General features: G+C 36.0%; 2 protein-coding genes across 3 annotated transcripts; one reads left to right on the plus strand and one right to left on the minus strand.

Moving 5' to 3' along the window:
• Positions 1-1,687: 1,687 nt before the first annotated feature.
• Gycbeta100B (guanylate cyclase soluble subunit beta-1-like) lies at positions 1,688-14,489 on the minus strand. Its single transcript, XM_043411347.1, has 14 exons — positions 14,363-14,489; positions 13,986-14,059; positions 12,359-12,459; positions 12,088-12,206; positions 10,268-10,423; positions 10,003-10,156; positions 9,748-9,902; positions 9,429-9,557; positions 9,239-9,321; positions 8,008-8,178; positions 6,814-7,051; positions 6,356-6,496; positions 5,802-5,959; positions 1,688-3,149 (listed from the first exon to the last, which is right to left on the minus strand). The coding sequence occupies exons 1-14, from the start codon at positions 14,363-14,365 to the stop codon at positions 3,020-3,022; spliced, it is 1,812 nt and encodes a 603-aa protein (XP_043267282.1). The 5' UTR covers positions 14,366-14,489; the 3' UTR covers positions 1,688-3,019.
• On the plus strand, positions 3,561-5,182 carry stops (SOCS domain-containing protein stops). 2 transcript variants are annotated; one of them, XM_043411349.1, is made up of 3 exons: positions 3,562-3,841; positions 4,152-4,253; positions 4,521-5,182. In XM_043411349.1, exons 1-3 carry the CDS (start codon positions 3,712-3,714, stop codon positions 5,066-5,068), a joined length of 780 nt encoding a protein of 259 aa, XP_043267284.1. In that variant the 5' UTR covers positions 3,562-3,711; the 3' UTR covers positions 5,069-5,182. The 2 variants fall into 2 exon arrangements, with proteins under 2 accessions (XP_043267283.1, XP_043267284.1); XM_043411348.1 differs by having other exon boundaries at positions 3,561-3,841; positions 4,152-5,182.
• Positions 14,490-24,030: the final 9,541 nt, after the last annotated feature.

Below are 24,030 nucleotides of genomic sequence, written 5' to 3' on the forward strand. Positions count from 1 at the left end.
TAGATTTCTCTCTGTGCGATAGTTACTTTTTCGTAGCTGATTTGTTATTTCGCAAAATGTCTCTCGTGAAGAATCTTTCGGATTCAGATTCAGACACCCTGTAGATAGTCTGGAAATTGGTGTGCAAACTCATATCGATCCCTGGTGGACAGAAAGTCGTAGCTCGGAATCCTTCCAGTGACCAATCGGATGACTTGCCCCTCTTTTTTAGTTATTATTTCGGTATATGTGAATATATGCATATGGAAATGTGAGAGTGCGCAACGCAAACTCCGAGACTTCCGCGTGCGGTTTCTTGGCCCAATGAGATCAGGTATTTTCAAATAATGCTTGACAGTCTCACCTTGATGTAGCACCGAGTACGCACCTGCCGAAAATTCCACCGATCAACCTCTCGGCCTCGAGAATGACCCAGCGAATACAAGTATATTTACACATACATTCAATATACCATATGTAAATGTGCACGCACGTGCGTGTGTATGCTCATATTCGTTCATAAACATTTGTCCCGTTTGCGTGAAAATTTTTGGCAAGAAGGAACGAAATCTGTTATGTCGCCTGGTATCTTTTTCTTGATGAATAGACGACGCAGAGGCGAATCTGTTTCGTGACTGTTTCTATCTTTCTTCCACACATGAAATATGAAGTTTTTTTTTCAAAATTACGAAAATTAAGACCTCGTGTATGTGAGATGTGTACGCTTTTTGTCTACATATATTTGCATTCTGCTTGCTACAGACGCACTGGCACTCCGATATCGGAGACTGCGTGAGGATTTTTTATTCTGAAGTATTGAAAGGTAACTGTTGAATTCTTATGAGCAATTTCATAAATTTATACTTCATTATTTAAACGAAATATTTTTGTATATCCAATGAGAATTTGTCCTAAAAGTTACTTACACGTATCCATTATTATTGATAAATTTAACAATAACGAAAAAGAGAATTCATTTAAGTTATTACCTAACCCACCAAATTTCGTATAATGGAAGAGATCAAACTATTCTTTTGAGATGAAAAATACTACATCGAAATACTATATGTATAACTCGGTGACCTATAAGAAAGTCTTTACCACTACACGTTGGACAGTTATAATTGGCGGCTTTTGCATTCCTTCTCGCCGCATTATACATTAATAACAAGCTCCCCTTCACCAGGCTGTTTTTTTTATATACGTGTAGTCAATGAAGAGGAACCGGAAGGCAATTGCATTAATAAAAACGGGAACATTTTTAGGATCATTAGAAAAATCTTTCCATGATAATGGTGAAAGTTGCATGGATCTGGGTGAGATACTAAAAGAACATGATGGATTTTTATTTCCTTTTCATGTTTGATCCGTGATGAGAAAAAATTTGTATTTAAAAGTTTCATCGAAAATTTATTCGACGATTAGTGATCAGTGAATTTCCCAAAAAAATCGATAATCGACCAAATATTGTTTTGCGAGATTCCTAAGATTGACTCATCAGCATTGAGAGATTTTTTAAATGTGTCTGTGGTGCGCGGAATCATAAACCCCTGTGACTGACGACTAAAACTGGTTCCGTTACACCATCACACATCTCGTGTCTGTAGATGCATGTAGCTACAGAAATTCCAACCCAGGCCCATTCAACTTATAATACCACCTTTTTTCATATAACGAGTCGATCATACAAAAATACCGATATCGTCACTAATTTTTTGCTTCTTTTTATAACTTTTCTTAATTTAATACATTATTACTACAATTCATTATCAAAGCTGGGATTATTCATTTGCCAAATAAACGATTGTCAATTTTATTCGTCTCGGACTTCGTATCGAGATGATGTCATTTTTGAAAAATTTTCAACTCGCATCACCGATAATTATTCAAGAATTTTGGTGTAAAATATATACGATAGAAAAAAAATGTGTATCCCTAGATGTACTCGTAGGATAATATTTTTAACGCTATTCGAGCTATTACCATATAATACTCGTTTTTGAGAGCGATGTGATGCGGTACAATTGTGTTGTTGTGAATATTGCGATAATTATCAAATTCGATAATCTGTTTAATCGTAACTTAACAAGAGCGATTCCGCTCATTGTCTCAGTTTCGATGGTTAAGCAGGTGCATGGTTATACCCAAACATGCTTCGAAAAAGCCGGAGAAAGTATATATTCACCTGAATTAACCGTTACAACGAATATTTTCTTCCCAAATACTCTATTATCCGTTGATCAGCACGAAATATTTATAACGAGGGGGAGAAAGAAAATTAATTTCTTTTCTTTTTCTCATTGTTTTCTTCCTCCGTTATTACAGATTCATATACCGAACTTATCCAATGGAAATCTCGAAACTTCATTGCTATTGTAAAAGTGTCTACCTGTTCGTCACCGACTATAGTATACATTATTGTGAAGAACATTATCTACAAGATTCTCTGCGTGGTATTTATTTAACTTTTTTTTTTCTCATAACGAAAATGATACGCATTTACGCATACATACATTTTGGAAGTGCATCATTCAAAAGAGGGGATCGTTAACTTTGAAGAAGTTTCAGGGCTCAGTCAGTATCATTTTTTATGAATACGGTTAATCACAGAGTAAACGAATTGCTCTGAATTTATTGGAGAATGTAAGTGTTAGCACATTTGATTTTCTCATTCTCATTCCATGGGATTTTATGACACTTGTTTTTAGTTTATTTTATTATCAAACGTCGATTGAGTCAAACATTTTTTTTCAATTCCACTGATCTATTGTGTGTGAGTTTATCTGAACAGTGAAAATAATTTAACAATTTACTACGATGAAACTATACTCGATGACGTATGATTGTTTATAAAATTTGATTCTGCCGTTTAAAAATTATCAATTCGCCGGTTACTCAACAACGATATAGATTTTAATAGACTAAACAGAGAATACTCAATAAACTCGCTTGAAATAAATTTATAGTCGCGGAACTCATTGAAAAACGTCAACAATATTTATTTGACGACGACTCCAAACGTTTTGCGGCAATCACTCGTTTACGAAGTTAATTCCCTTTCTCTCGATAGGAACCATACGTTCATAGCTTCGGATCTTCCTTTCATAATTACCGGTCCTCGGTACTCCAGCAGGAATTGAGGATCCTGATTTTCTGGCATACAGAGATATCTGGAACACAGGATACAAAAATTATCGTTAATGATGACGCGTTGAACTTTAATCAAAATTAAATTCATACGTAAACAAGAAAAATAATGTCATTGGTCGATACCTTGTTCAAATTTTCGCAAAATAATTGTAAACTTGGAAAATTTACATTTATCAATGACGGGAAATACTGAGATAAAATTTTTGCTTTTCCTCGGGATAATACGACTGACCGGGCGTATATAGCATCAATCTTGATGTCAACGAAACCCGAGACCCTAACCCTCATCTTATTTCGTAACGTTCGCGACAGGGTTATTGAAGAACCGAAGGGGAAAATTGAGTCGAGGAAAGCCTACGAATGAACAAGTACTTAAGGTATAATTTCATTAGTACCCTATTCTTAGCTCCGCTTCAATTTTTTCCTCTACGGCAGCTGTCATTGAAACTTGAACAATTGCGAAAAGATCATACCATTCTCCGTTTCTGTCTGCATCTTATCATCTCAATCGAAAGTGAAGTTCTTCTCACAAAATTGTTATTTTTTTTTCGTATTATTGAAAAATATTAATTAGAAACAGAAATGGAGTTAGTTATCGACTGTTACTTCGACAAATTGTTCGCCGAAATGGAGAGAAATTGCCTCGTGTCGCGTCACAAACGACGTCAACTTGTCAAATTTTTTTCCGACGTTATAAATAGTTGTGCCGAAGGTAATGTTAAAAAATTTTCAAGTCGATCTCGCGACACATTGCGAAGTTGCCTAAAAATTAGAATTCCTGCGCAATATATCTAGTGAAAATTTACTCTCCCTTTTTCATTCATATTCAAAATATTAATGTCAATCAATCAAGATAAATTTGTGTGAACATGTTTTTTTTTTTTTCAATTTTGTAACACGTTCTACATGTAAATTTGTATAAAATTATTTAGTGATAAAAAATGAGCGCGAATACAGAGAATGTGCGAAAAGATTCGATAAAAAAAGTTGAAAGTACATGAAGAAAATATTATTGATCGTAGCGGAGAACATAAGGAAGGACGACGTGTGTGAGAGGATCGTACAATCGGCATTACGCTATCATAACATATCGATGTCTGATAACGGATCGGTATGTTTGTTGGGTAAATTTCACAACGTGTTGTACGTCGCGGCAAAATTGTGCTTTGATTGGAATTTGAGTAACAACGAGATAGTAAGTCGATTGTTGAACGACATTTTTTATTGCGAGAAAACGTTCGAGAGAATTTTTGTCGGTGCTATATTTGGTACGCGAGTTACTCATTTTTTGTCAGGCTGGAAGAGCGATTTTGATGATCGCGACGAGAATATAAAAGCTCTGATTTATTTCATGGATCATGCGATTGCCGCGAAACTGCAATATCGAACAGAAAGTTGGAGCTCGAAAAGGCGATTTATCGATGTACCGATGGAATCTTACGGACAAGTTTTGCCTCTTAGAGTCGCTATACAACACGGTTCGCCGGATATTCTTCAAGTTATGTTGCGTTACGGAGCTTCCACGGAATCTGAAAAATTCTCACCGTCGCCCATCGAAATTTTATTGACGCGACTGAACGAATATGAGATGGAAAAAGTTGACGGAGGTAATCGACGGATCAACGAAATCCCCGATAATTTGATCAAGTGCCTGAAATTAGTGCTACGAACGGTGCCAAACGCAAGTGTCAAAACTCCTACCCACATTGCTGAAAAATTTGGCCTCGAGACTGTACCGTTGTACGAACACTATCCAAATTTGGTCGAGAGAAAGCTCGTACCACCCGATAGAAGCGGATTACGGCCACCCGAATTAACGCATCTATGTAGGTGCCGAATACGGCGCAGTCTCTTCCTCAATTGGGCCCTGCCTCACGGTATCAAAACACTCCACATACCGGATACCCTTCGAGACTATCTCGATCTAAAATATGACTGACTGAATTTGAAACAATCGACGCTCACCAAACTATACTTTCAACTTCGATGCTAGCAATTACACTAAAAATCTATTGAGATTATAATAAATCAAAGAAGAAAATAACTAAATAAATGCTGTCCGAGTTTTTTTATTTCTGCATTCCCGAGCTGGAATAGAGCTCGACGATCCACGGAAGCAAAGTTGGATGTTGCTCCGTGACAGCATACGCACGCGCATGCAAGAATTACATGTATTCGTGTATATATAGAGACCGCTGTATGAGTAATTCACTTTTACCTGCGGTCATTCCGACTGAGAAAATGTTACGCGAGTACATCTCCGTACAACGACCGAACTTGTTCGTATAATAGCATACAATTAAAACATCCGGATTACACGACGCGTGATTATACGTATTCCTTCTCGATACATCGTTTTACTTCATCGAAACCTTACGCAGGGAACTTTTCCTGTTGATTGCCAGTTCGATAGCAATCAATGCTGATGAAACGAATTCGAAATATTCGACTCCTTTGAGGATTGGAAGCCGTTTCACTTTACTCTCCTATGATATTTAAATAAATACAATAAAAGAGAGGTTGCCGCGAAGAGCGAAGCAATTTCGTTCCAAAAAATGAAAACATAGCCTCCATCGTTCCGACGAGATGTTGTTTTTTTAAATCATTTCTCACAGTCGATGAAAAAACAGCGGCTTGCCCAATTCTCGTGCGCAATTCATTATAAAATTTACCTGTAAGCGTCCTCTGACACATTAATCTTGCCGGGTTCACCGGTCGTTTCCGTTCTGCTCGTTAGATTGACCGTGTTACCAAAGAGGCAATAACGAGGCATGCGATGTCCAATAACGCCGGTAACGACCTCACCACTGTGAATACCAATAGTGATTTTCTGTAAAAACAAAAAAATACAGCTTTCTAGCGCTCTGATGTTTGCTCCAAAAACAGGCAATTTTATTCAAACGTTCATATACAAGGGCGTGCTTCAACGTCATAATTTTTCTAATTTCATCTGAAAATCGTCGAAATTAGAGATGAAGAATCAATACAAAAATTGTTAACACTCGATAAAAAAAAAGTTCTCTCTAATAGCGAATATTTAAACTTCTCGTCGTTCACATAGGCTAAGTTATTTTGATAGAAAATCTAAATTTTGTACGAATCACTATATCTCACAAGACTAACACATTCTCGGTGTATGCCGCAGAATAATTTAAACGTTTCTCTGTATCATAATTGCTGCGTTGATTTTTGTGGAAACGCTATGGGGCTAGGTTTGCATATTTACCACAGGCTCTCCATCGATCTGGACATCATCGGCGGCGAGATCCATCATGTCCAGGGCCAGACGCGCTATGCAACGAGCATGGCTGCGACATGGCTCGGGTAATCCACTGGAGGCCATGTACTTGTCACCAACAGTTTCCACCTGCGTATATATTTCAATATAATGTATTCATAATTATATATAGAGTTATTTAAACATTTATCAAATATGTATATATGCAAATGCATGTACATATTATTATGAATAATTACATCTCATTTGAACCTTCATATTATGAGTTTACGAAAATTCATTTAGGTTTATACCATTAGAAACGTATTTCTTTGGTAGCTAATAATTTCATAAGAAATTTGTTCTTCAACTATTACTTTCGATGAGTGAAATCACGAGAGGTATTGCGTTGGTAACATTATCTCGAAAATAATTGAAATAGAAAAGTTTCTCATCAATACGTATACCTTGTAGACGTTTGGATTTTTTTTTGGATCTGTGAGAACGTCGAAAGCAATATACAGCTGATTAAGCATATTGACGATTTTCATAGCTCCACTGGAGTCCGTATGTGCTGCACAGTAAGCACCGAATCCTACGATACCCGAGAACAGAAGTGTGACACAATCGTATTTCTTGGCTAGCACGGGCCTCGAATGTCTGAGCTCATTCGCCACCGATATCGGCAGTACCGAATACAGCAACCTATTCAACATGATTTTTTTATTTTTTTATTATTATTCTCTCGATGAGTGCAGAGAACCGCAGAATCATATTTTTTTTTTTTTTTTTTGGATTGGTCGAAAATTGAAGTATTATTTTCCAGAGAGCCGGTCCTACTTAAACCACGATGCCGTATAAGTGTGTGTAATAAAAAAGAAGGTGAGTATACGATAGCAACTAAATTTTCGGGCAAAATGGTGGAGCAACACTGGAAGGACGAACGCGGGATATTTCGTCGTTTTATAGCCGTTTTAAGATTCAAAATAATGAGGATAAAAGCGATATCCGGATGAATTAAGTTGCGACGAGTTGGTGAGAATTACTATATTTCGGTGAAATCGTTCCAGAATACTCAGAAGTAATTGAAGACCAATTGGAATAAAATTATGTAATCAATACATGAATATATTCAATAATTAATCATTTATAATACTATGATTGGGTATCGGGATAATTTTATATTATAACGCTCAAATTCTTATTAGCGCCGAATACTAATGACGGCAGGGAACCTCGGATTTGGAGAAACATCCGAGAAAGTCGATAATTTTGTGTAAGAAGTAACAATAATGAAGAAAGTCCGAATGAGAGTTAATGAAGCTTTGTGAATTTGCTGAAAGCATAATTAATTTAATACAATCGTCATAAACGAATGATGATGAGTTACCCACAGTTTCCCTTAGCCCTTGGGCAAATGAGGATAAACAGTAGTTATACTGTAGCTTAGCTGGTGCATTAGGAAAGAGCACTTGGCAACTGTGGACAACACCTTTCGGGCAGACGACGGTCGAAGTTCTCTCAGAAACATCAACAAAAACAGCGAGATGGGTTCGCGAAAAACCCAATTATATACTAATACAGATATACTCATCCGATACCTATATAATTTTTTTTTTTATTTCCTATTATCAAACAGAGTTTTAATTAATCCTCGATACCTGTCTGTTTTTTGTTTCTCTCCGTCGAGTTCCCGATATGTTTGCTGAAGCTTATCCGTTAAGAGTTCCAAGTTTCTCGTTAATTTGTAATCAGCCTCGAATTGCTCTGACATGAGAACCAAGTCCCGGGTTGCGTCGTGAAGTGGAACGTCACTCAAGTATAATCCACGTCTAGTTATCCAACAAAATAACAGAAAACATCGAATATATTTCAAGAACACAAGTTATATGCGTAAATAATTGATTCGATGTTTATTGAGGGTATATAAAATTTAATATAAAATTAGTTTGAGGAAAGTTTGGAAAACTCTTGTTTACCCAAGACTGATAAAATCCCTTATTTATCATCATCATGTAACCAAAATTATCATGCACAAACTACATTATCAACAAAGGTTCAATGAGTAAGTAAAAAAAAATCTCACTCGATGTAACAGAAAACTTTAATTGAAAAAAAATCATACGACCAAAATCACAAAAGATTTTTGAACATTGCGAAAATCGTTTCAGAATTATTATATGTAAAAAATCAGATCGAATTAAAGCAGCTTTGAGAGCGTTTACCATAAGTTGGTACACCCAATTGAGAAATCGTTTTACGATTTTATCAACTAAGGAATTTAACTGCCTGATCTAAAGAACTTTCTGATAATATTGATATCCCTAGTAATTTCATTGAGAATGAATACTAAGCAAATTTCATTTGGAAATGAAATATCGTATCTCCGGAATGGGAAATCATTAGTTGAGCACTACACTGCTATGAATGATTATAAGTGAAGCCAAAATTACCACTGAATTGTTGACAAAAAATACATTTTGCTCTATTCGTAGGTATATTAACATAGTTATTGTTTTCTCCAAGTATTGTGCGAGAGGAAAAATAATTATAATACCCGTTCTCTTTTTCAACTATTAGCAGAAAGCGCTTTGTAATTAAAAATGGCGAGACTGAAAACTTGTTACAAAACACTTTTACCACGTTTATCTAGGAAGACGACGGTTTGTGAGATTTCGAGTTGTTCATTACGCAATGTCGGGGATCCAACATTTAATTTGAAATTGCATCGCCATAAAAACTCATGATAATTATATAGACATGGAATATGAAATGTGGTATAAGTATATTACTTTCATTCCGGTATGAAACATTAATATAAATGGTCCAAAGAAATGGTCTTTTGACGGTAATAAATATTTTTCAAAAATTAATTTACATTTGCGTCCTTACCTTGTCAAGTCGTCAAGATTCATCACACTTGGATAACATAGAAAAATGACTAAATCCGATTCTGGTATATACAACATTTGACCCTGCATAAAGACACAAAAAACATGAAAAATGCGTAACGATGCGAAAATATTGAGCTAGGTGCAAATTCTTATTCCCTTTTGCTCCAAGAGGAAGCGGTGATACCAACCTTAAGTCGCAGATTTGAAAATTCCTCAGAAGTTTCGACCTTCATGACATTCTTCTTTGTTTTTAAAACGTAAACTGTATTGATGTGTGATAATATGTTCTCGAATGTTAATTCAAGATGAGGCCTCACCTACAGAATAAACCAATGGTATATTCAGCACCACCACACTAATATGATATTAGTATTTTTCAATAGCTTCTTCTTTTTATGGGATTGAAATATGAAAGATGATTGATTTTCTAATAAACTTTCCCATGATATGTATCATTTTCATATACAAAACCAAGTGATTTATTTTATTTACATTATTTAGACTCACCGTTAGTAAAATGTCACTCAATTTACAGACTCCGCTATTGACACGTGGTATTACTCGTGTGATTGTACAGCCAGTTTGAACTATCGTTAAATTTCGATTGAACATAAAATGAAACGGGAAAACACGACAGAAAGTCGCCGGACTTACTTTGGGCTCTGAAAAATAAATGAATAAAGATATGAGTACCGGTATATGGTTATCGAGAACTGACTGACGGCTAAAAAAAATTTCATAGCAAGATATAAAGTAATTCACCGACGGATAGGGTCTCAAGATCAGCTATCATTGGCTTCGTCGTAACACCAGGTGCTGAAGTGTCAGTTATGAGAAATTGTACGTGATCGCATTCGTTCTTTGTTTTAAGAATCTGCATGTCGACATCGGTTCCATGAAGTTTCTTCGCGACGGTCTGCAAACACCGCATATTCATTAGAATGATTCATTCTCATTTTGATCGATTTCAATTTTGCTGTGTATTACACATATGGTATGTATATATTAATAATAGTGATAAAGTTACTTTGACGATTCCTATGACAATGTGCTCCAGCCCAGGACGATCGGAATAATAATGAAGTACAAGAGCTCCGTCTTCTGGTCTTTCCGTACACCGAAACGAAGGTGCTCTCATTCCCGGGTAAAGTGTACCCAAATGATCATGCAGAGCGTCCAAATTCTGTAGCCGATCGGTATACGTAAGTGGAATCCTTAACTTATATTTCGCACGTCGTGTAGCGAAAAATCTTAATGACGCTCAAGTAGCTTGTGGTTCACGGATCATTTATGACGAATAAACAATTTTTCATGTATTACGTTATCAACGTATTATTATAGTGATTTTTGACGATTGATATTCGTATGCGATCGGTGAATATATATTGAAACTCATCGAACCGTATTGGTCATAAGAAGGTCATAGAGAACCGAAATGTGATTCGTAGGCAGGAGCTATTTTACAGTTAAAGAGAGACTCTATTTCTATACTTTGTTTTTTTTCCGGTACTTTCGTTCGACGGCTTCGTATTATCCCCGGATATTTGGTTATAGCTTTTTTTTTTACCTCATCTCGTTAAGCATTCGAGAAAAGGAAATAAAGTTCATTGATGAGAAAGTGGGTGTGGGATTGCCGAAGAGAACCCCGTGAGTTCAATTATTTATGAAATTGCAGTTTCGCGCAAGGAAAGTAGAGCCGTTTAAAACGTTCTTCAATGAGTCGTAGGCGGATATACAGTGCTAGGAAACGACGTGAATTTTATTCTCTATCAAAATGGAAGTGCATATTGCAGCTGATATACGTAAGTAATTAAAAAAAAAAAAACAATATATCCATGACCTTTGAAATTTGTGTTTGAGAAACAGTTCAAATTGTTAATAAATCTGGTGGATGTTCAAACTGATGGTAGTAACATTTGATGGGAATATAATGCCAGGTTGAGCGAGATAGGTACATCAAATATGCACGGTGCGTATGAGAATCGTGTGTGTATGTATGCATGTATAGAAAAGCTTGCAAGAACAAACTCAATCGTACTTCCGTTTGTACGGGGTGTCTCAAATCTCAAGCTTTCGGTTTCGATGAATGAATAAGGCGATCGGCAAAATTCTAGATAGCCCCCCTGTGCTCATACTATTTTTAACAATGTCCCGAAAATAAAAATGAAAGAAAGCTCTTTTCTCGAAAATTTTGTCATGTTATCATCCCTCCCCCGAAAGTGACTTTCGAGACATCCCGTATGGTATATGATATACTTTCGCAAGATGGCTGTGCAACGTGTTTTCCCCTTTGGGGACCTCGCGCAAGGTACACCTTAACCGTAAATGAGCACTCAGGGATTTTCAAAGTGATTACATTGGACGCTTCTTTCCATCGAGGCTACGTGTGTGTATGCATACAAACGTGTATACGTCGCTGATATGCCTGAATCTCTCGTTGGTTTGCTCGTTGCAATTAATAGGGTTATGGGCCAAAGTAGCTGCGGTATCCCCGAGAAAATTATACGTAGAGGTGAGTCTAAGCTCGCTTCGGTGTTCGTCCCGAAACCACGGACGAAAATTTAATAATTATACATCCATTTAATAATAGGAAAAATGTGCATATACGCGTATAACCACCGTAACCCGCTCACGATGAAATTTAAACGAATCACCGAACAAAATAGCTTATTCTTCTAAAGTCTACATATTTATGAGAAATACGTAGAACGTAGAGGGAAAAAGAGTGACGAAGCTTCTCGGAACAATCACGCGAAAAGCTCGATTTCCCAGTGCTCGCGCGGTGGGAGAAATAATTTAATTTAATATGATTTTGAAAAGTTGATCGAAATGTTTACGTCTAAATACCTGTAGAAAATCTCTCGGCGTCGCTCCGAGAACCTCAAGAATTTTATCGTACCCCGAGTCCTGACAAAACTCAAAGAACATTTTACCGAATAACTCGAGTATCTCGTTGGCTGGAATTTCTGCAAGGATACAAATTGATTTAATTTGATGTATTTGCGTTGTAAATAAATAGACGAGACTATATGCTCGGTCCGGTTGCATATGATATCCCGGCGGTGATCGATCGTATTAATTTTACAAAATATGAACGAAACATTTGTACTTTACGCACTTAGACGTTTTTCGGCGGCTGAAATGATGTTGTACGTGATTTCGTCGTCGTATATTTGACGGACAAGAAATTGACCGTCCATGTTGACCGCAGCATCTTTCCTAAATCAAACAATGATTCATGACGGGTAATGAATAAAATAATACCACAATCGGTTGAAAATCGTTGAAATTTATTTATGCGCCAATAAAAACGTATAGACAAATATTTTCTTGCCAGGCTGCTCGTTTGAGAAATGTCTGTAACGACACATGTGGATTTTCATAGGAATATTTATAGGATCGACAAAGTCTATATAGAAAATAAAAATCAAAGTATTCTCCAGTGGTGAAAAATAGTGGCATGGTTTCCCATAGCTCCTCCAAGTGAGAGCAAACGGTAGAAATAAACGGAGAGATAAAGATGGTTTCAACAATGGAACAAAAAGGGATAGAAGTTGGTTTGCTTAGTGATATCGGGCTATCGGAAAAGTCAAGAAAAAGATCCAGATATTTGTCCGTGGTTTACGAGAGTGATCGTTTCATACTGGTCCCAGCTCATATCGCGAAGATGAAATAAATCGCTCGAATGGTGAAAAAGTAAGTAATCATTCATTTTCATGTATTCGATAGTATTTCGGCAGCTTTAAATTCTAGTTTGGCTAGCTTATATAAATACTTTCTTAGATTGAAACATTTTGCCATACAATTATAAATTTTAATTCTATGAAAAATTGTCCATTAGCATAGATCCATTAATAATTTCATTAATTAGATGAATCATCAATTTGAAAAATAAAAAAAAAAGTTGTATCAACTGCAAATAATAGCCCGAACTGTTAAAGTATACGATTTATTCTGGAATACTTGATGGAAAGAATGAGCTGAAGCACTTTACGATATTGGAGCTTTCTCCAAACGAATTCGACTTGGTAATAAAGAGCTCTTCCATGGCTTAATAAAAGCGTCTAATATTATCATTTTCATTTTTGTTCTCCAATGACGTTTATTTAATGGAATTTTTACGTGTTAACAGCCCTTAGCGAGCTTTACTACATAATCATTTTATATATTAGGTAAATTAATGATAGAAGATTTAAATAATTTCATACAAAATATGAAAGGATCGCATAATCTATTTCAATGGTGGAAAAGGGTGATCGAACAAAAATCACCGTTACAGGAGTCGGGTCATAGCACAGAACGTGGAAAGATATAATTCACGATGATTCTTCGAATTCGCGGGACGTTTGTAACATCAAATAAGGTGACAAATGCAAATAGGGGTGGTTTTCTTGTTCAAATCCTGGTGAACCCAATTTTTTTGTCGTACGGCATGATTATTTTGGATCAACCGAATAATTTTATTTAGCCCTCTCGAGCGATAAAACAATATTGACGAGAGGGTAAAGGGGATGAAAAATATCGACAACATTTACACACGGTGATAAAATCAAATGCGTGCGACCCACAAGGTTTCCCAAATGTAAAGCAATCTTCACTGCGGCAGAAAATAATTCACTAGAATAATCAAATAAAAAGAGAAAATCAATGTAAGGATTTGCAATAACGGATATGCATTCAAGAATTATATGAGTGTAACAAAGGGATGATAACATAAAAAATAGTAATTTCATTATTTTACATACTTGATCTCCTCCCATGTCTCGTTGTCAAAGGTCTTCACTACAAGTAGTTCGAGGGCGTAATTCACAAAACCGTACTGCACACAAAAAACATGAGAGAGGTATCAAAAATAAGGAAAATGTGAGAATTCCAACGACGACAATCACGGAAAGAAGAATCAATTTTTTTAGTATTTTTATTTTTCTCGATAACTCATGTTCAGAAGAGGAAGTAAAAAAAAATCCACTGACAATGTGTTTTTTCATTCTTTGATAACGCGCGCAAAACTATCTGTTTTTTTTTCGTTCTCTTTTCAATAATAAAATACTAGATATTTTGTTGTGATGACGTAATTATGAATATATTTAGGTTTTTTCGATTGCGAAAAATCGAAACGTACCATGATGATCAGTGCGATACGGTCAATGATACCGATCTCATAAAAAATTTCATCATTCCATTGTATTTGAGATGAGAGAGCGTGTTTACCTCATGCACACGAGACGCGTACTGGAAACGAGTTCGCGTCTTCGCGGCAGACGATAACTATCGATTTTCACAACCCCCAAGCTGCGCGCCACCTAGATTGAGCGCTTGTTCTACAGGCTCCGCCGCTACAGTGCGCGGCTTCGCTTTTCAGCCACTTTCACCCCAACCTTCCAAACACCTACAAATGCGTTCGCCAACTTTTTATCTCCCGTTCCACTCATTTTTTATACATACCCGACAATAATGAACCACGTGGCAATGACTTCCTAATCAAAGTTTTTCTCTCGTTTCCAGTGTTGTTAAATTTCAATTTCTTTTTAAATAATCGAAATTAAATAATCCGTGCATTGTTCTCTGTTGTTTATAATTAACTTTTAAATCTATTACTCAAAATATCCGTCACGATTGTACGGGACCTTGAGTAGCATATCGATTACATCTAAACGAACTGACTGTTTTATTTTATTTATTATAATATTTTATTTTCAAACAAGCCTTGCATTTGTTCATATTTTTCTCAAAAATCTTCGTTGCCTTAATTTCCAACGATTCCTTGATTCTCACGACCAGGTCCTTTATCATTTTACTCATTTGTTCACATCAATGAACCTACACTGAACGAACTTTTTATTGTATTAAAGTCTAAATTCATCAAATGGATCGAAATATCCAAATTTTTCACTATATATAGAACAATGGTTTTTTCTTTTCGACAGTCCGTGACCTCGAATCTTATCTCGAGCTACTTCACACCACATATCTGAAAGCATTTGGTTTTGTCCCACCTGCTAACCACTTTGATGAGTCATTAACTATTTTTTAATTGCGAAAGTCGCTTCTTTCTCTGCTCTCTCTCTGTTTCTACTTTCCCTCCATCTGTTGACACACTTTTTACATCATCAGCGGGTGTTCTCAAATGAATAAAGCTCAAGATAGGTACTACAATAGACCCTCTGGCTGTAGTTGCTCGAAAATAAGTTTCTGGTTAGAATTCCCGAGATGTAAAGAAAGTGCGAAATTGCTCACCTCAATTCGCATTGAAAAGTTTTTCGTTTTGAAATTGAACATATGCACGTCCAATCAGTATTTACCGAGCTTTTTTCGATTGCTGTTTTTTCAGGTCTGGCTATGATTTCGCTTAAATTTCTCACGAACCTACAATCAAGACTCGATTCTTTCACTTTTCTCTGTTTCAGTAACTCGGAAATTTATAAATTCGTCGAATTGTTCACACTCATAAAAATATGAATTTCATTCTCCATATCTCTGAATAATAAAATAAACTAACGATGAAATATAATTTTGTCCCGCTTTCCCCAAGTTGGCCCAAATAGGCACAATTCCGTTTTACTTCCGTTCTTAAAAGGCATGAAATCCTGAGTATGAGGCGAGACATTATCAGCAGGCAACGTTTGAAAATCTCAACGTGAATTTTCCTTCCTTTCGAAACTAAGCGGGTGGGAATTATCTGGGCTCGTTTTTTTTTTTAAGATTATTGGTGAAGTACTCCTCTTTCATAACCGATTTTTTTATAAAAACTGAGAGCGCCAGAACCATGACACACATAAAGTCTACGATCATCACATCAAATCGTCTGAAATATCCCTGTGCTTTCGAAGATGGCAATGTCACAATAAATTCAAACTTGTTTGAGTTTGTAATCTGTTTATAACGTTGTGAGCAGTTTCGCAATGAAAATTAACAAATACACATATGTAAATGACAAATTTCAAATGAATAATGATTCAACATGAATTATTTCGAACCCAATTTCGTAATCAATTACATAAATAAATCAAATAATTGAATTTCCAATATAAAATTCGCTGGAATCTCTCGTCTGTTTCATACCTGATCCTTATTATTGGGAAACTCGATCCGACGCGTAGCAGCATTACGGAGCGTTTCGAAAACACTACACCGTTACAATTTGTGTATAGGTAAAAATCGAAATTTCCGATAAGTCAACATTCATTGGAAAGGAAAGGAAGCTTTTATAAACCACTGGAAAGGGCTGAGAGGGCTGAAAGTGCGGCACCTCGTGATTGGCGTAGTTGCCATTAAAACTCGTGCTAATGAATATGACATTAGGCTTGCCCGTGGCAGAAGAAATCGTATTAACGAACGGAACGAAATGGATCGGATGTCCGCAGTGTTTAATAACTTGAGAGAGCTCGACGAGTCCCGATTGAAAATTTAACGAGGCCCGGGCTAGTAAGTCCGCGTTAATATTTAACGTCTAACGGGTCTTTCGGAACTTAGCTGCCAACGTTTTGTACCTTTAAAAATTCCGACCTGACCTAGTTTTGGCGAATTTTTCATTTTTCTGCTTATCCTCCAGCTACATGAGAGGAATCGTGATTTATTCTTATTTTTCGTCTTTATACTTGCAATGATTTATTTGTTGTCGCTTTTCAGTATGAGCTCGAATGATAAAATTCATATAATCCAGAAACCGATGAACAACCGGGTTCGAAGTTGTTTGGATCACTTTGCAGCCATTCCATTTAACTCATTCCATCACTTTATATATCTCTATCCTCCGAATCCACTATCCTTTATGTTCGCGTTGAATCGCCCCTTCACAATTTTGTGTACAAATACGCTTTATCAACGCAGCGTTTTATCGTTTTTGCACGAAAGCTTGTTTTTTCAGGTCGATACCTCGAAAATTAACTTCCTATCCTGCTCCAAATGGTTAATGCTATTAAGAACTGAAAAAAAACCACATCATGCTGATTGCAATGATCGATATATGAGGTTGGAAATCAAAATTGGTTGAGAGAAGAATAATTTGAGCAAACTATTTTCTTCATGACTGTTAAATTAAAAAATTTGTAAGTCTTGTCTCTGGAAAACCATAAATAAAACTGAAAATAAAAAAACAAGCCAATTTTGTACTGCTTGCATGTTTTTCCTCATCTAACTGTAAGTTTATGTGAAAAGTTATATTTTCATTTGGTTGGCGCCAGTGAATGACATTTTCCTTGAATACTGTATGTCTCAGATTTTCGTATATAATGGACCAATAAATGTTCGTGGAGCGAGGAAAATCGCCGACATTGACTCTCATTACTCGAGGGCAAGTAGTATCTACGAGTCAACATAGCGAATAACCTTCGATAACATGATTTCAGCGAAAGAGTACTGAGCCACCAATACATTAAATTCATGATTGCTCTATAAACTTTTTCTCCCTTATATGCAGTGTCCAATAAATGTAGCACAAAAATTTCGCTAACTGATCAACCGTTTTAATGGAAAGTCGATTATTTCACTATACCTTGTAGTTCCAATACAAAAAATCAGCTATGCCGGTTGGCCGCCATTTTTTTAATGACGCAGAAAGAATGTGTTTGTAAACGTGTTTTCTTTTTCCATCTACTTCCTTCCTTTCTCACACTAACCTGAGAACTGATGAGCGTCGTTGATTGTAATCTTGCAGGTGAATGTTTTCTATTTTCTTCAATGTTCGAATGGATTTTTCATCGATATGTTTTTCTTGAAATTGAATCCATTGTATATCTGTCAGGTCGATTCATGATTGAGAATCAATTTTTCGCCCAGAAATACTATAAAAGGGCAGATGAGCCTTAACGAAACGATGAATTGTGTAATTAAAGTAAAAGGGTTAAGGTAAGCATTTGAGACACCTTGTGTATGATTCACATAAATATCGTTTCCTACATATGTATATACACATATTATATCCATTTAACGCTTATATTTTTAAGGGTTAAAATCGTTATTCTTGGCACGGACTACTCGACAAAGTAATTCAGGAATCGCCTGGCTGCTCTTCAAAACTCAATTCGTACTTTGCGGTTACGGGAGGTCGTGGACGGGGAAAGATTTTATGAGCGAAGGAGGAGTTGAATATAGGCGCGTCTTTTTGTATTCTTCGGCTGTCTCCCTGTCGACCTCCATCTAAAACGTCACCCACTACCGACCTTGGTACGAGCCCCGCGTCCGCTTTCATATTCACCCTCGTCTCAATACCATTTTTCAAACTCCATTAGGTTACCAGATTTTAAAAGTTTCGTATCGTTTCATTACCATCTTTTTGTCTCGCTTCAATTTTCCTTCACACCTCAATTAATTAATAATTCACTCTGCTGTTTCCCTGCTTGTATCGAACTGATATTCATATTTTTACCAATAACGGTTGTGAAAATATATAGGCCAAGGAAAAAGGCGAAATTTTATTTTAAATGATGAGGGTCGTTGAAAGCGATCAGTCGATTTTGATTATTCGTACAGTACGAGTTATTCATCGGCATTCGAGTAGACACGAAGAACTCAATCTTACCTTTTTCCAATTGATGAATGTATAGTATTTTCGACCACGATTAAATAGCTTCGATAAACGCCCATCAAAACATGTGGAGAATATTTCCCGACTACTAAGTAATTTGATTTGAATTATACTCGAGAAAATTACAATCACCCGATAGTTTTATAGATATTGCTTAAAAAGCGATCAATAGTCTTCGCGATTAATACCAAAACTTGCAAACCGTTAAAAATCTTATTTCATCTTTGCTGACCCTTTTTCACATTTCAACCAAGTTTTGAGTCATTATTTAAGCGAACTCTATCCAAAAACTTCTATACTTTGGAAGAAAATTATCGTCTGATCATTTCTCACCATTGACTATTTCATTCCAATCTTTTCGTTTTCTTCAAATGGAAGCCCAAGGCGAAAACTAGTTGCTCTCTTCTCGTAACTCGAACCCGGACAGGGCTGAGTATAGAAAATATTTTTAATAAAACGCATAGTACAATGATGTAGATCGTAATGGAATTGTGAATAAAATAAAGAGAGAGAGAGAGAGGCAGAGCGAGACGGAGAAGAAAAAGACATTCCGTAAGACGTGTGAGAAATGCTTTTAAGTTGATAGGTCACATTACTTTTCAGCCCTTTAGCCATACTGTTTCTTATCTTGAGAATTATTATCTTGAGTTTCTTATCTTGAGATTGACGAATTGAATTTTCAGTTCTTTATTTCCATCATGAATTGAAGCAATTGTAACATTATTCCAAATAATTAGGATCTATGCCATGTTTAACCAACACTAATTCCGTTAATAGTTTCGTTGAAAAGGATAAGTCAGTGCTTCCCTGTTGAGAATTTTGCAATTTAGCGGAACTCCGAACACTCAACACTACGAACCCTGTATTTATTCAAGATGTGTGAAAAATCTTATCCCTATACTCGTAGGAAAGAAATCAAACTTTTGACACTACTAGCTCCTTCTCTTGGTCACTGTTGGACGGGACAAGTGAATTATTCTTGCTGGGGTCGTTCAATGGAGAATTTTCATTATAAATAATTACGGCCTCCTGAGAGATGAAAGTAAAAAAGGAGGAGTACGTTTCTCGAACGGAATCAAGCGGGCTTATACTTACTATGACGAAGTAGAACACAGGTGTTTCAAAATTTGGTTGGCCGTATTCTTAAATTTTGTATCTTCTTATAAACCTTGTAATTAATTATAGGAATGGGCTCGGGCGTTCTTATAGGCTAAATTTTCTCGTCCGATCAACAGAGGTGTTTCAATATTTTATCTGTGTTTGTAGTTATCGATGTGGGAATGACCTCTATCCTCAATTAAATTTCCTGATGAGTTTCCGGAAGAGGAGACGGGAAACTGATCGTCCCTCCAACCCCTTGTTGGTGGTTTGCTCGTGATCCCTAACTCTATTTCGGTCATTAGAGCACAGTCATTATGCTGCTTAATATGTGAGAAACCATCCGAATCGTCAGCATCGTACTATTTAAATCCGTTCATGCGTTGAAGCCAAAACCAATATATGATGAGCGAGTTGTTGATGAATCGTAAAGGAAATGGCAATTCTTTCGAAACCATTACACCGTTTTTATTCATGGGCACGAAATAAGTTCAAAAATGATTTACTCAGCAAATGTCAATGCTGTACATAAAAATATCTCTTCAAATACATAGCAAACGTTTTGTTTCATATGAAGCGATCATATGGATGCTATATAAGCATAAAAGCACAGTGCCAACTTGCTGGCAATAGTTCTCGGGTGATCTGGCAGAATAGGATGGTGTTCCGCGATATGCCGTATACTATCCCGTTACCCCGTTCCTCGGGATATCTCCAAGGAGTGAAACACAATGTTCGGACGACAAATGAAGCAAAGGTTGGAGGAAGGATTTCATTCAACGATCGATAACATCATCGCGCAACTTTTGAGATTTTAGGTTTCTAAATATTAGGCGTCAGTCGTAAGGATGGGGCTTGACCAGCGATAGGAATAGTAATTGGATAGTTAATGGATAATAGGTATTACACCTTTTTTTGAAAACTGTTTTAAAATAATCCTGAGATCGTAATAAACCAGTAGAATTTTTATTTCAATTTTATAAGACCGAAAACTGTCTTGAAAACTATTTTTTATTTACGATTTTCAATTTTCGCGCGGAAACACAAGCCGCCATGTTGTTGCGGTTTGTGATGTCACTCCGTTAGTAAACAATACAATTGCGAAAGACCAAGTAATAAGATTTATAAAAATAATGAGTTTTAGTGGTATATCATTGGTGTCTCGTGCCTGAATGCAATAATACAAGTGTAAAAATACCACAAAAATTGTTGATTCATCGCCACCATCAACATATTTATCATTGGTAGATTTGTACTTTCTGCTTTCACAAAACCGTTTTCCATAATGCGATTTTAATCAAATGAATGATAAAAGTTCATAAACGTGCATAATAAATTGTAAAATTTCAAAATAACACGGAGCCCACAATAAGAATCTAGATTGTTTACTATCGGAGTGACGTCACGTTGGAATCCAATATGGCGAATGGCGTTTTAGACATCTGAAAAACAGATGAAAAAAGACGATTTTTTAAATTGAATTACAAAATTTACATTGGATTTTTATGAATAAATATTGACGTTTCTCGCTTACTTTTTACGAAATCTATCATAATTATGCATTTTTATATATTTTTTTACATGGTGTAAAATACCCTATTCAAAATGGCAAATGAGATTAGAATTGTTCGGTTTTCGATCGGTTCTCCATTTTTTTCGTTATTCACCATGCATAGACGTGCGTGTTTTACTATGCATGTATGTAATCGAACGAATCTATCCCCCCGTCACGGATTGTCTGTGGCACTTGTGTCTATTGTCGCGGATACGAGGATTCATTCGTTTACACAGTATTATGCTCTTGAGATTCATTGTCATTTCAAAGCACCTAATATATTTTGCAAGCTATTATCGGCCTCGTATACAATCCAAACCAAACGGAAGTGTATTATATCTTATACGTATATAGAATAGAGTAATATCTGACGATAGAAATGGTCACGTCATGGAAGACTAGCCATTGCGTGAGCTACGTGCCTCTCAGAAGGTATATTAGTAATTCAAAAATACTCGGCATGTTATTCTTCTTGTACAAGAAAGAAATTTGAGATGCAAACATTTTTTCAATCTATAGCTCTTATTACAACATTTCAAATTCACTCCTACCTTTTCAGAGTGAAACCCCGGTTTTTTATTAACAATACCAAAGAGCTCAAGAGAAAAAATCCAAAGACTCGTCGTGTTATTACCTTAAAGTGATCAGTGTAATGTACGAAAAACATTGCTTTTTGGGAGACGAGACTCGCTCTGAACTTTGCCAATAAACGATATCCAATCTCTTGTCTTTTCCATTCGTGTGCCTTACTGTGAAGCCAATTTTGGGAATTTTCTGTACCTCAAGGTCATCCTAAACTTATGACGTGGGATATCGTTGATTTTATTGCTTGTAATCTACACTTGTGGTTAAAAATACTGAGAGCAGGTGCCCTTCATAAAAATGGAGATGATCCCGAGTGCTTGAGTGAGGAACTTGTAGTGAAACATCCGATATTACCGTATGGAGTATTGCATTGCCGTGCGAAATTGAAGCTCTCTTACTCTCTAGCTCTATTTTTAGCATTTTCCGCATGAATTTCTGCATAGTTGGCTTTATCATAAACTTTACTCTTATTACTACTTAATGGTAAAAAAAATAGTCATTTTCGGTGGGGGCAGTTTGAAAATTATTCAAAAAATCACAAAAAAAAAGTTTCAATTTCTATTCAGGGATTTACATCTTTTTCGAAAACGTTACGGCTAGGCATAGGTCCTTATTTTCCGCATCGTTTTCCGGGTTACTAGCAAAATAACCATGAACAATAAAAGATAAAAATGTCTTCATATTTCATGACCAAGTCTGAATTTACATAATTTTTTGAAATAAAACATCCCTCGCAGGCTGTGCGAGATACGCTGAAAGAGGGATAAAATGCTAAATTCCCTGAAGGTTGGATCTCTGGAAAAGAAAAAAGAGGGAAGAAACGCCCTCATCTGATCGTCCTTGTGCTCTATCGTCATCAATAAAGATGTATACTACAGGTTGTGCAGGGAACGGAGCATAAAGCTACGGGGATTTAATTAAAAATACCGTCACGTTTCTGATATATCGATGATCGGTAGTCGTGATGCTTGTGTCGCAGACAAACTTCTCTACACGTAAAAAAAATATCATTAATCGAGCATACGACTGTATTAGAGGCAACATTAATCACAATCCGTTTATATAGTAGAGTAACCAATGAAATTGCAATCATTCACTTTTTTCCATTAATCCGAGATGGCTGATGAAAACAAAGTCAGTCACAAAATAAAACGTGCACTTCCCAGGTTCATTCCATCGATTACTCTGCCCCAATATTCTATTGGATTTTTTTTTTTTTTTTTACCAGCCTCAAGAATGCAATTTGCAGGGTCATATCCTGAACCACTTAGCTTGTAAGCATCTACTATCACCCACGTAATGAAACGAGGATAAACCCAAAATGAAAAGTCAAAAGCATTTATGGGGTCAGTAAAATTCTACATTTTCCGGCTTCAGCTTGCTTTGAGACGAATTTTTATTGATCTCGTGTGTCAAGAACTTGAGAAATAAAGAATAGATATGAGAGAAGGAAGAACTATATTATTCCGGAACTTCGAATTAAGCTTCGAAGTAGATAATTGATTTTATTACAATTGCGAATAGCTCAAGAATGACAGCCTGCGACATGGTGAAACATGGTAGGTTATCGAAAAAAGTTTGTACGAAATGGTATTCTATTTTCACCTTTTTGACAACTTTACTCAAGAAAAAGACATAGTTTTTGGAAGCGGAGACTTTTTGTGCTTTTCCAACTACGCCCTGAAGTTGAATACAATATAACCAATGGCGAAGCTGATACGATTCTCTCGCTTAGTTGAACCTTCTTTTTTGAGCCAAATTACACCAGTCATTTGAAAAATGTTAAACATTTATTAGAACCAAAGCATTATTCGAATGTAATTCAAATAATATATTTGAAATATATATTAATTGAATATAAATTCAATTATAATGACTTTGAATTTATAGACCACTGAATTTTAGGGAACACTTATATTTTTGTTTGCACTGTATTTTGAAGATTCAGTTGAATTACTATTAATGCTATTAAACCCCAAAAACGAATTTCTTTTCATTAAAATCACGTTTTGATCGAATCCCCCGA

Source organism: Venturia canescens, chromosome 2, assembly GCF_019457755.1.
Source record: "Venturia canescens isolate UGA chromosome 2, ASM1945775v1, whole genome shotgun sequence".
Classification (NCBI taxonomy): domain Eukaryota; kingdom Metazoa; phylum Arthropoda; class Insecta; order Hymenoptera; family Ichneumonidae; genus Venturia; species Venturia canescens.